A 14,255-nucleotide genomic window follows, 5' to 3' on the forward strand; every position below is an offset into this window, starting at 1 on the left:
ATTGTCATGTGGAAACAAGCAAACACTTCCACTACCCACTTCCACCAAGTAATTTCCAGGCCTTTCCAAAGTTAAATTAACAACGTAATAAACAAACCTACAATTTTCTTTGCCTTTTGGCTCTCCAAGATTAACATGACATGTTTCCAAAGCTCCATAAGGCACCATATTTCACTAGGGAGGAGGCACAGGGTGGTGCTGGAGGGACATCAGAAAAGGCAAGAGCCATGAGCATCCCAGCACCTCTGCGCTAGCACCAATGTAGCCAGAATGGAGCAGGGCGTGGATCAGGAATGTTGATACCCAGCTTAGGGCACCTATTATCAAAATGAAGATTGGTGCAGAGAATAGAATATCCCAGCTCCACAAAGGTGACACCCAGAGCACATCCACATCATCTTTGGGCACAACCACCACTCACTCCCCACCAGCAGCAAGGCTTTCACTCAAGGTAAAAGGCAACAGTAATAGAGTTTGCCACCCATTACTCAGTCATGCATGAAGCGGAGCATCTGAAAAATGTTGCTGCATTCTGGAAACACACTGCTCTTACTTGATATTGCTGTATAAGCATCAAACTATTTTATTTTAAAAGCCATGGTAAATTTATGAATGAAACTGTGCAAGAGGGATTTAATGAGAGATCCATAGCAAGTGTTCAGTGGTCTGGATGTTGCCTGCCACCAGGGTAGCATGAAATCATTTGATAATTAGACCATGGCCATGCAGGATTAGCATACCTTAAAAATATAGGGCTGCATTATTTTTATTTATATAACAGATGGATATTTTAAAAGGTTGTGCATTTTTTAATGAATGCAACATCACGCCAGTGTTGACAGAAGATTTGGAAGTGCTACAATATGGCCAAATCTAAAGCCTAAAAATGATACCTTCCCTTCTCCCTGTGCTCCAGTCATGGAGCCAACAAAAAAATGTGCAAATGCTGTAAATTTCCTTCCAGAGATCAGCTTAAGTACAGCACTTATAGGGCACTAGGTTATATTTTTTTCATTTCATGTCAATTATAGGTAATTACAAGAATCCCATTATTAGAGCTACCTGAAAGTTCCACACTCCTCCTTTATCCCCACGACACATGAATAAGCTAAGAGAGAAACTACTGTTACCTGCAGTAATCCTACTCAAGGGCTGCACTCAAAGCCATTGCCACCAGTAAACACAGAACATTTCAATTTTCCTTCATTATCAAGGGAGGGACTTTCTCCCCACCTCTACTGCTGAAAATCACAATAGGCTCCCTTTGGTACTGATTCCCATTTTTCTCTGTGTAACAACTTCATGATAATTGGACTTGCCAGTCCTATGTGAAGAGAAAAACATCAAAACGTTTTCATTGAAAACATGGTCCCTCATCTCCTCTTTACCTCTCTTCCAGAGCACAAATGAAAAGGGTAAGAGTGAGGATCTAAGATATTGGTATGTCAACTAAACATTTGAAAATAACGAAGCTTCCAGAAAACCATTTTTAACATTTTAGGGATTTTAACCAAAAGTGTTTTGTTGGGTTTTTTTTCCATTCAAAGTTGTGCCAAGTAGATACAATAAGTATTTATTTGTATTTCCTAGAGGGTTTTCACAATTTTCTGAAGAATGACATTACCTTAAATTTCTTGGAAGCCAAAAGCTTAGAAAGCAAGATCACAAATCACCTGCAGATCTCAAGCCAGCATCTACACAATGAAAGGTCTATAAACCAGAAATATGTTAATATTCACTCACCTTATAGATCTTTTCCAGCTAATTGTCATGGAAATAAACACGTGACATCTTTACAAATTCAGCTGTGTTTTTCCATCATGAAGGTTTGGCTGATGACGATGTCTGTCTTCAGTTCTGGAGATACAGGGATAGTTTTACAGATGTCATACAAAGAAGTATACTTTGAAACATACAGGGAAGACCAAATGAGACAAATGAAACTCTATTCAGCTTCATGCAAACCAAGTATCACCTTATCTCATATGAGATGGTCAGGTAAGTCCAATAATCAGCATAGCTGATTTTTAAGCCTGTTGAGATATCTTTAACCATTAAAAATTAATTTAATTCCAACTTTTTTAGTTAAATTAATTTTAGTAGTACAAAAGTGAGGTACCTAACCATATTTTACCATCCAGGTTCCCTCCACAGTGAAAAGGAAAGATGATACATCCGGAGGATAAATCACCATATCAATCTTAGACACTTATTTTAGGATGGGTTGAGTCACTCTCTGGATGCAGCTCCCTTTGGTGACAGATGAAGCCTGGACACCTGAGTTAATTCAGATATCTCTCTTATAAACAGCTGATGTGAACCGACATGACCAAAGCCTTGGTCAGAAGTCCACGCAGAAAGCAGATCTGAGGGGATGGCAGTCTGTCAGGTACTATTTCTAAAGAGGTTAGATGTCTTCATCACACTAAGAGGGGATTTTTCCAAAAAATCACCATCTGCATAGCAGCTGTTACCTCGTTTTAATTATTCATAGCTAGCCACTTGTACGGGGGAGAGAGATGATGGTGTGGGCAGAGATAAGAGTGAGGGCAACATTTTTTGAATAATTTTGGTCTGACTTCATGGGCTGCATACTTGAGAGCTGTCTGAAGGGGTGTGAGCTTTTTAACTTGTGACTAATAGTTCACGTTAAACTGCAACCCAGCAGATGCCAATATCTCAATTTACCAAACCACCAGGCAGCACTAATTGGAGGAAGAGAGGCCATTAGAGACTCAAGAGGCCATTATCCTGAGTTCAGATCATGTACCTCTAACCCAGAGAATGAGCATTTAGAAAACACAATTGATATCATTGTATTTCTTTCTAAAGGCCTTTCTCAAGGGCCAATATGTGTAATATTCAAGAGTCCAGCTGCCAAATCTCTCATATTTTCCTGTGAATCAAGGCTGGGTAAGCTTGCTCAAGGTAATGCTTATAAAGCGTTTTTTAAAGAGACAAAAAAGAGCAATCAGCACTGTAACAACCATCCAATGTTTCCATACCCAAATATGAAACATTTTAGTCAAAGATGGAAAACCACCTAGCATTAGAAAGATTTTAATTCCTAGATTTAATGAAACACAAGCCTGTGATGTTTCTCTCCCTACATTAGGAATCAAATTTGTGAAGAAACTCCACGCATGCAAATACATGTGAGGGGAACAGGGTTATCAGGGGTGGAGCAAAGTTCTGTTAAGAAGCCTCATTTTCTATCAGGTCAGTTTCAAGCAAAGGACTTAATATAAGGAAAATAAAATTGTTTTAGGACTCAGTCATTGTTACAGCCCAAGTTACTCCAGCATGGAACGGCCAGATGAAACTCACATTGAGGTCCTTTTGGTTTCCAAAGATGTGGAAGTACAAATAAGGCACATCTTTTTCCACCTGAGCTACTGCGTGCAAATGCAGTGTAAGGTAAATACACAGGAAGGGCCCGGGTGGCTTTGAACAACCACTGATAGCCTGAGAACACATGAAGGAATTTAACACAGAGGCAGGAACACTCTAGCTTCCCCTGCCAAGCCAGAGGCAGTTTGAATCTTTCCCCTTGTTTCTCCCAGCGTAAGCTTAATGTTTGCAAAAGCAGAAGTAGGGGCTTATCATGCTGTTTATTATTTTACTGCTGAAGTAGCAGCACCAGCAGTGTTTGATTACAGTTACCAGACACATTATTGTAAGCTTTCTACGCTCACTGCCTGCACTAACTTTTCTCTTCAACCAAGAGCTGAAAGTCTGTGTCTCAATTGTTTTTCAGAGTTAGTGCCTTGAGCTGCAAGGAACAATGAGCTCACTGCTCAAATGGCAAGTGGAAGGACCACGCTGCAGGGGAGGGAGGCCTAATTCCTGCTCTGTCCCTCACAGTGGTGTTTGGTGCTTCAAAGCAAATACCATCTTGGTTGAGAGCAAAAGAACATCTCTTATTAATTCCTGCCCTCTAGGATGGCATCTGCCAGCTGGTAAACTAAAGAAAGCTGAACTTCTCCTTTGAAAATGCCAAAGCATGAATTTTAAGCACGTCAAGGATTTAACTCTGCTCAGTATCCTGTAAACAGCATTTTCTTCCCCCGTGGATTTCCAAAGGATGCACTTCTCCCAAATTCTGTTCTTTCTTGCTATTTAAAGACAGCTTTGAACAAGGAACATGTTCTGCAAAGTGAGTAGGGACTGCACCAACAACAGGTAGAGCTTGAAGACACATTTGGCCCTAGGTGCTGAAGGATGATCATCTCTACACAACAATTACTCAAAACACAGTCTACACATCGCAGTCAAACTGAGGGTTAGCTCAGAAAAAATGTGGAAAGGGAATGTGCAGAAATTTACCCTCTTTCGCCCCTGTTTTTCCAGGACAGTCTGACAGTGTCGGAGTTGTGTTGCTACACTTTGATGAACAAATGCTTTCCAATTTTTGTTTTGAATAAAATTACATAGAGGAATTTCACATTTCTGAGGATGGAAGTGAACTGTGATGAAATCAGAAAAATATGTAGATTTTTAAAAATCCATAAGCAGGTCTTCCTCCTTGATGTAGTACTTGTGATATCAGCAAATCCTAAAATTACCCACGTGCACCACTGAAGAAAAATATTAGTAAATATAGTGCATTTCATCATGTAGCAGAAAGCTGCTTTAGCAAGATAGCAAAATTAATTGTAACAAAATAAGACTTCCTGTTGTTTATTAGATATTGTAAGAATGAAATGTACAGAATACAAAATTAATATCAAAAATGTTCACATGATTGATTTTAACAACATGTTTTTCTTTGGATTAACTGCAGACAAGCAGCTTTCAAAGAAGGTATGCTGAGATCTATCTACTCTTATAGATCTCAAGTGTATCACTGCATGCTATCTACAATTCTAATCTACAAAACAAAAGCTACTGAGTTTTTGCTTATCTCGCTGGAATTTGCTAAGGAAGAATAGAATAGTAACACTAGCTTGGAGAAGAAAAAAATTAGTTCATTACAAAAAACAATTTCAATTTTCATTTTAAAAATTGCTTTTGAAATTTCAAACCTTACAATTGTTCATTTTGAATTTCGAGCGCTCGCCATAAGAAGTTGCATCTACTATACAGGTGACAAAGACTTCCAATTTTATTTTTCTTTGAGGCACATATATAATCCTCATTTTCTCTTTCCTAATGAACTTTCATCTCTTTAAAAATTAATGTTTAACAATGCTCGTTCTCCTAGAGAGACAATTTAAGTATGGTTCATTTCGTAAACTGAGTGTTTTCATTTAAGTTATATCTATACAAAGGAATATAAAATGGTTTTTATTTTTTAAATCTGTGTATTTTCAGTTTATGTCATATTGTTTAGCAGAAAGACAAAGTGACTAATGACTAATGTAGATAGCCTAAAGACAGCTGATCTGTTCCATAAACACATGCTTGACATAATGCTTTTCACTACAATATAAAATACACTAGAAAAACTGAAATTATTCCCAGGGAATATTACATACAGTCATCAGTAGTGATAAGGTTTCCCTGATTAAAGAAAAATAAATCCTAAATTGAATTTCTTATACATGCTCTACTTAGCAACAGGAATATGATTTAAACTGAAAATTCTTCTCATGTTGTCCAAAGAACTTTTCTTAACAGACACTAAATGTACTTGCACAATTACAATGCATTCAAAATAGTGACCTGCTGCCAGGTAAGTCAGGCCATGATGTAAAACTGGAATGAGGGCTTGACCAAGAGTGGGTTGGCCTCCCAGAACAAAACACATGGTGTTCTTTCTCTTTAGATGTCACTAATGTAAATCACCTTTAAAGTTGGCATGTATCACAAGAACCCTTAGAACAATCCCTGTGAATGAAAATTAAGTGGAATCACAATGCCAGTGATGCAAAGCCACTTTTCAGAAATTTAGGAGAGTCCAAGTGTATTTGTGCATTAAACTGGTGAAATTTGGGGGATTGGCTATTGTATGTTTAATAGATAAACTATTATAAAATTATGCTGTGAACAGCTGGGCTTGCTGTTCTCTTCCCTTTTATGCTTTTTAAGACCATTGGCAAGAACAGTCTGTGGGCTCTTGGATGGAGTAGCTGACCCAGGTTGAGTTGCTGGTGCAATACAACTGCACGGTCCTCCTCTGCAGCCCGAGCTCCCTGCAGCACTTGCAGAACCTGGCGTAGGTGTTGATGTTGTAGTTGTAAATGCTGGCAGACGGGCACTTCCCATCACATGAAACAATGTTCACCTGGCAACACACAGAGACAGTAATTAGCAAATGGGAGCAGGTAGGATAGTTAGGGGCTCTCAAGAAACTGTGAAGGTATTAGGCACCCAAATCCAATGGCAAAGCAGTGAAAAGTTTGGAGGTATTTCCTCTAGCCCTTTATGAATTACCACTACATCTGGAAATAACGCCTGAAGCGCATTGCCCAGACAGGTCTCAATTTTTATATTATTAATATTAATTATAAGTCAATAAATTGACTTTGCTGTCAATTTCAGTAACAGATTTTGACCATCTTAACAGACACAAAGAGGCAATTTCAGTTTTGAATTTTAAAGTATTCATAACAACCTTGGCTTGAACACAGCACCAAATGTTCTTTCCACAACGCTCTACAGTATTCATTTCAGTGATACACTGATGCAGTGTTGCTATACTGGGTATCAGCAAGGAGGAATAAAAGAACCAATCTTTTGGAAAGCCGAGGGGAACTACTACTAATGATACCAAATGTGTAATATAGACTGTAAGACAAATAGGCTTAAGAAACTGATAATTTTTTCAAATTTAATAGTCAGGGTTTGTGGTCCTCTTCAATGAAACACTGAGAATAAATGTCTTGGCTGCTCAACAGCTTACTCTACTAAATGTACTATCAGAGTCATTTTAGAGGCTACAGCTGTTTCCCTACTCTCTTTTATTACAGCTTTTCCAGGCGCTCTTACACATCTCACACGAGACGTCTGTCTGCACCCTTGCTGCTGCTCTCAGCCATACTGCTCAGCAGGATATAGTTGGTGTCCTCCAACACTAAATCCTTTGATAGACACACAGATAGTGCCTCATTCTTCCTCCACATTTTACAGTGTGCTCATGCTGCTGCCTAAAAAAAGCTTTCAGGACCCAGGATTCCTTCTTCATGAAGTTGGCATTTAAACACTTTCCCTGGGCAGATGAAAAATTACACACATCTGCAGCTGTTTTAACTGTGGAATATCGAGGCAAGGTTCAGTTATATTAGTTAATTTGCATACAATAATTGCATTATAGGGTGAAATGAGACTAAGCCAACATGCACCTAAATGCTCACAAAAAGAAGTAATAGCCTCCTTTTCTTTATTATTGAGAGGATGACTGCTGAGAATGCAGGGAAGCATTAAAACAGCTCTGTGAAATGCAGAAACCTCTGTCTCTGTGACAGAGATGGCGACAAAGGCCTTGTGGAATCAAAGTTTCCTTTCTTTCTTTTTGTATCTCGTATTTTCTTCTCTTCTATTGAAAGAAATCACGATGACTATTTACTTACTGGCGTGTGACTCCTGCAGTCGTTCTTGCGGATGGTCATCCTAACAGTCACCTTCTTACAGAATTTACCATCTTCCTTACCTGCAAAATGGGCATAGATTTAAAAATATCAGCTCAAATTTCTAACATTTCAGAGACAAGAACAATCCTGACCATTTTATGGGGTCAAGAGACATGAAATAATACCCAATACATCACTGTACATACAAAACTTTGGTGCAATTACATTAGCTGTACATTGAATCCCTTTTAAAACTATTTCATTTGTTAAAGTATCTTTTTTATCTTTAATACAACTATAAAAGGTTTATTCTTCACTCAGAAGCCTTTTAGGAGTAAGTCCACTGTTTTCCAAAACTCTTATAAAATTGATCAAACTCTCCTGTGAGAAGACTTGTTAATTAATTAAACTTGTTAATGACACCGAATGGTATCATTATCAAAACGTAAACTTGTTAATAAATTAAAGTGCATTTTCCATGAAATAAATACAACAAGCTTTAATAGCAGCACTTGTGTTCCAGTGGTATAAACAAAATTTAAAATAAATACATAACAGAATACGTAGCAGAATCCAATGAAGAACAGGGCTTCAGGGGGCTTTACATTTCTGTATGTTTTTATTAAATCAAAGAACACCAGTGAACAAATGAAACATTTTATTTTCATTTTCATTATTTCCACAATTTTTCTCATAGAAGTATGTACAAGGCACATGAAAGGATCAAATAAAAGAGATCACAAGAAATCGTGACATTAAATGAGGAGTTAAATTTAATTTAAGAAGGAATGCTGAACATTGGATGAAAACCAAAGATGTTCAGTATAAAGCTCAGTTGTAAGAGAACAGGATCTTCTGAGGATGCTCCTCTCTGTGCTGAAGAAACCACATCATGTCGCAGATCTGTAAGAGAATGAACAGCCCGTTCCATTAGAAGAGTTTCCAGTATTTCACACCAGACTTTACACACCATGATGCAGCCCCCAATGACTCTCTACTTACAGAGCTGCGTTTTCTTTGAGCCAAAAAATCCAAAGATGTTGACAAAAGGGGAATACTTTTAGCACCAGAAAAGCAAGGGCAATAAAGGATTCATTGGTTTGATCAATACCCAACACTGACCTGAGACGCAATTTTAAGTACATCTTGATGCGTAATGTCCAGTTCCCTGCTCTAATCACTGTCAAACTAGTAACACTGCTTCTCAGAAGACAGAAACACCTGGCTACTGCTTGACTGTCACTGAATTATGTTTGCTTCGGGAAAAAGTAAATTGAAATGAAGAAAAAAAATTGTTTTCAAAAAACACCAACTCACCATTATTTCATGTTTTTCACAGTTCTTTTCATGGTTCTTTCTTCTTTTACATTACGCATGGTGTGTAGGGTGGAGAATTCAGTGCAGCTGTGACTATGACTTCATCCAGGCTATGGTGAAAGTACATCGTATCTTGTACAAAATAAATAGTTAATGTATTTCCATGCATGTATTTTAGTATCCATGCATGTATTTTAGTATCCAATGCTTTTTTAATGAGCTTTACAACAAAATATATTTTTACAGAGAACCTTACAAAACATGGGACCATTTTATATGTGTCATAATATAATGAGATTCTTTTGCACCATCTGTATGGTTGAAAATCCTTGCTTGGTTTTTGGGTTGACTCATAACACTGTGGTCACTTAAAGTGACATCAATATGAAAGAGAAATACAGATTTTGATTTAATAGTCCTAGAGTCATAAGTGTAGTTTAATGTAGGATGTATCACTCAGTGGGGTGTACAAAATTACAGTCAACATAATTTCTATTACAGAAAGTTGGAGAGTTGTTTTCACGAAATAAATGCCAAAACAAGTGTGCTCATGCCATGTTACAATTCAAAGAATTAACATGCTTTATGAAAAAGAACAAAGATAATCTCCAATTTTCATGGAGTAAACACAGGCTTGCTGTATTCAGCATACTGTCCTAACTATGGATGGGAAAGCAATTACTTGCTTCTACTGTACGTGGCACTGGAAGCAAAACTGTACGACACATCATCTGCAAAAATGTGGCTTACATAACAAGCTTTAACAAGCAAAGCAATTAGCCTCTATGTTCTAGTGCACTGTAAACATGATGGAATTAGTTTACCTTTTTAAACACCCCAATTTTACACATGCAGCAAGCTAAAGACTAAGCAAGTGCTTACTACCAACAGTACATTGTTGGCTGACAACAATGCACCGCCCACACAGTGCAAAGCATAAAACAAACCAAAATGGGAGCCACTCTGAACAACCATGAGCAGCTGTGCTACACTGCAGCTTTGGCAATTATTGGGTAATGTGAGGTCTGGTGCTCCTATCAGGGAGTACATTGTTGGAAATCAACAATGATGCTGTTTGGGTTGGTCCTACTTATTTCAGGAAAAGGTACCTGTGTGACAGCCAGCATAGGCTGTAGGAGTGACTGGGCTAACAAGGAATGGGAGGAGCACTGACACTGAAGAACCTGGTAAGAATATTACACATTGAACAGAGCACATGTTACAGAGGATTTCTGGAAGTATGGAAACATTTGGGAGTTACTAGATTTTGGAAAACAGAAATCAGCTTTAAAATGCCTGTATATTACAGGATCACAGAATGGCTGAGGTTGGAAGAGACCTCTGGAGGTCATCTGGTCCTGCTTCCCTGCTCAGGCAGGGTTCACAATGCCACGTCCAGGCATTACTTCCACTGCTAAATCTCATGTGAAAACCAGGAAGAATCTGATCTACGTTGGTGTAACTGAGGCAATCTGGTGTCCTGAGTCTAATGGGTCCTTTGGGGCAACAAAAAAAAAATAGTGTAATTTCCTCTCTAGGTTTTGATGGAGCTCCAGGCTCTTAATTTTCAGAAGCCAATTAAAACCGAAAACAAAAATCAATTGTTTATAATGGCAAAGTACTTATAAAGAAAACAAAATGCTGATAATCCTTCTCATAAAATGTCTCCCACAATTACAACTGACTGACAGCTCTCATGGCAGATTTGCTTGTAGTCAGAATGAACTACATGATTCACAGACATTCTGTGTCGTGCACAAACAAGTGTGAAATCAGAACTCTAGAAATGTACTCTAGAAATCTCAGAAGCCACTGGGTTCTTCAAGGGTTTAATTTTACTTTGTGAGGCATGCTTCAGGTTAACAATTTACTTTTGTCCTTAAAAATTAAAGAGTGTGGTTATAATCCTTCTCTAAGCATAGTAGCAAGATCTTCTGCCCTGATGAAAAGTAGCTTAATGGATGTTTAACTGTCTAACTAAATTGTTCAGGAGCTGGCTTATTTGGCTGCTAGGGCATTGAAGGGCAATGTCAGATAATCAAAAACTGATCTCAGAGCGCCTATGGAGAATTTGCCACAGAACTAGGACAAGTGCTTGAAACACAAGTCCGTCAGAGGGAAAAAACTTGAATAGATATTATCATTCCCTTATGGTGGGAGCAGAGGAAAAGAAAAACCAGATAAAATTTGCACAGTTTCAATAAACTACCAAATGTAACACCAGTGAGTAACGCCAAAAGGTACCTCCCAGCTGGCAGCACATAACCCACTGCAGTAACTGTGCACATGGTACCATGCCAGGTGGTCACGGCTGTGCAAGTTCCATCCCACCCAGCAGGAAATACCTGCATTTTTCTCCAGCACTCTGGCACACTTTCAGGTCCCTATGTCAGCCACTTATGCAAATTAAGTCAGATTTTTGCATTTAAAAATATTACTGCCCAGTACAAAAATCTCCTTTTCAGTTGCTTCTAATAATATCAACTTCAGCCTAAGTCCTTCATGAAATCAGCCAAAATGTTTCAGCTATGTACCAATGTATTAAGAAAAAAAATTATTGCTATTTTCTTGATTTCTATTAAGAAATAGTATCTTTCAAACCTCTTCTGTAGAGAATTTTTATTCTGTGTTTTTTTTCCCCCAGAGAACCTTAATTAGCTCTCACAGATAATCAAGTAAGGGGGGGATTTTTAAGTTGCAAAATCGTTTAAAAGATACTGCCTGAAGGATTCTGAACTATGTCTATTAGTTACTGTATTTATTATTTACAAAATTAACTTACAAAACACATAGATCCATGTTCATTTTTACCAAATAGGAAGATATTAATGTAGACGAAGCATGGTTTTAAGGTGCCTTCTAAAACACAGTACCTTATTATACTAAATGCAATTCCTAAAATTTTAGGAGGACTTTTACACGAGAACTACAAAATACTCAAGGTAGGAATTTCAGTGGCCTGACCAGCTACAATCACTATCAGTGATCAGGGAGTAAATGTTTCAGCGTTAAAGTGTTTTCCTTTGATTTAACTCCACTGCTTTCAGAATTATTTACATAAGTGAAACCAGGAGAAGCACAGCCTTTGAGATGTGAATCAAGCTTTTATGTAGGAAGTAATCCACTTTATTTATAAGGCAACAAATCAGAGGGACTTGTGGGGCAGGAATTGTCAATAATCACTTACATGTTTTGCAGCATCCTTCTAAGAATGGCACAATATAGCCTCCAACCTGACCAAAACATAAAATAAAAGAGGAAAAAACTTGATTTTTTCAAGCATTCATTCCCATATATCTGCACTATTAAAAATATCTTTCAGATAAAGCTCTGCATCATTATTCAGGCAAATGCAACACTCTGGTGAATGTATGAAGCCTTGGCTAGGAAATTGAGACAGTTCTGAAGAACCAACCCACTACTATTTGTGAGGAAGAACTACAGCCACCCAGTTCCTTCAGGACTGTTCCCTACTCGTGTAACATCATTCACCAAGAAATGCAGCTTTCTATGCACATGTAAATGTAGAATTACAGAGAGCTGAAAGAGAATTCTCCTTGCCTCCATTTCCTGGCATTTAGTCTAATCTCATTTTGCAAATTCAAGTAGAACTTTTGTTCTTGCTCCAAAACTGGTTCATAAGACTTTATGTGTTACTGTAGAAAAGATGCTCCTGATTTTCAGACTATCTTTCCTTTTTTTTCAATGTTTTTGATCATTGTGCTGAATCAAATTGCTATACATGAAAAATGTTAGAAAGGGGAAGTTCAGCCCAGGGAAGCATCCAAGTTCAGACAGTTGTATGAAGACTAGTTTGATATTACAAGCCCCAATTTAAAAAAAAATAGATTCTAAGAATCAGAAGAGGTGTGTCCATCTGTGTAACTCAGCAACCTGGTGGCACAGTAGTCTTGTGTGTGGTTATACCTTTTACCTTTAAATGTCTGCCCAAAAATACAAACATGCAAAAATTTGTAATTTCTCCCTTCTTGAGGTAAAAACATCTTTTGCCAAAGTTACATCTTTTCATGCAAACAGAAATCACAGCTGGAATGCAAACAGTGTCTTGTACACTGACCTTCACACATTCAGTTTCATTAAAGGGTGGGCATCCAACTGCAGAGGAAACCAGAACTGGTCCTATTGCTGTGTTGGTGCATTCATATCTGATGCAGTTTGAAATCCAAACAGCACCAGGCTGTCAAAAATTGCAAAACAAACTTTAATCAGCAAAAACAGTATTTCAAGTATTAATTAAACAATTCCATTGAATGAGGTCTCACCTGAATATACAGTAATACATACAGCAAAATATAATTTAGATGCATATTTGAGTTCTGTTTAAGTACTGCATTTGAGAGTCCAATAAAAAAAACATAATGTTAAGCAGATTCTAAAAGAGTCGAGTTGATGGCAGTTCTCTGGTATAGATCAGAATCCTTTAATTTTTGTTGACAGTTATATGGTTGACTCTCCAAGAAATTAATGTTGTGTACATGCAAAACTATTCCTGGTATTTGGCCAAATAAAGCTCTTTTCTGCACATTTTATATGGCTAGATGTGTAAAGTATTTCACAATTTTTGTTTACTTCTAAATATTTTGAAGGAATAAAACATGCAAACTCACCTTAAAGCTGGCAACTGTACCATTGCTAAAAGTGTGGAGACAAGACAAGTTCTTGCAGCTACCACAGCACGTTGTTAAATCTTTTGGAGGCTGATAGACTTGGTTCTGCCAAAATCAAGTAGATTATTCCTTGTATGAGACCATCTTGCAGTTCAACATTTTACTACTGTAACAGGCAGATTTTTTTTTCCAGGTATCTGATTTTAGGGATATTTTTAAAGTAACTTTCAAAACCACACAGCTTAATTTGCACACACTGCACATTCATGATGGTTTATAAAATACCTTTGATCTTAATTGGAGTAAAAGAGAAGTACCAAATCTGAGAGAATTAACTGGTCTTTCAACCATTTTTGATTGTAAGTGACAGTTTACTTCAAGAACCACTGAAATTTTAACTTTTTACACATTAGACATCAAGTAACTATAAAATTAGAAAAAAATCAGTATAATATTCCCATGGAAAGGTATCATATCTTGTAAAAAGACAATGTAACATTTGCTTATTTCATAAAGCTGTTGTCATCACATTTAGAATTCTTCTATTTATAATTATTCTCTTCCTAATTCTTATTCAGCTAATGTCTGCCAGGAGTTCGTACCAGTTTGCACATAATGTGGTTGAAGTTCTGCAGGGATGCAGGGAGGCAGCATGCCATTAATCAAAGGAGGCAGTCACTATATACTTTAGTTTATGTAAGATTTACACAGCAGAGAACACAGTGGAGGGAGGGAGGGAGGGAGGGAAACTTTTATAAACGTCCATCAGAAGTGTGGTAGAGGAGGGAAATATCCTAAT

The 14,255-nt window shown here is 37.5% G+C and overlaps 1 protein-coding gene across 4 annotated transcripts in view; it reads right to left on the reverse strand.

The window, feature by feature from the left end:
• Positions 1 to 4,664: 4,664 nt before the first annotated feature.
• Positions 4,665 to 14,255, reverse strand: part of OTOG (otogelin) — a 95,106-nt gene continuing 85,515 nt past the window's right edge. For 2 of the 4 annotated variants that reach the window (XM_032113058.1, XM_032113057.1), the window contains exons 52-56: positions 13,457 to 13,561; positions 12,907 to 13,026; positions 12,016 to 12,061; positions 7,512 to 7,591; positions 4,665 to 6,226 (exon numbers count right to left, since the gene is read on the reverse strand). In XM_032113058.1, the coding sequence (XP_031968949.1) occupies positions 6,026 to 6,226; positions 7,512 to 7,591; positions 12,016 to 12,061; positions 12,907 to 13,026; positions 13,457 to 13,561 (552 nt within the window). In that variant the 3' untranslated portion in view covers positions 4,665 to 6,025. Of the gene's footprint in view, positions 6,227 to 7,511; positions 7,592 to 7,991; positions 8,961 to 12,015; positions 12,062 to 12,906; positions 13,027 to 13,456; positions 13,562 to 14,255 lie in introns of those variants that run through there. The other 2 variants (XM_032113060.1, XM_032113059.1) reach the window with 2 other exon arrangements.

Source organism: Corvus moneduloides, chromosome 6 (assembly GCF_009650955.1).
Source record: "Corvus moneduloides isolate bCorMon1 chromosome 6, bCorMon1.pri, whole genome shotgun sequence".
Classification (NCBI taxonomy): Eukaryota; Metazoa; Chordata; class Aves; order Passeriformes; family Corvidae; genus Corvus; species Corvus moneduloides.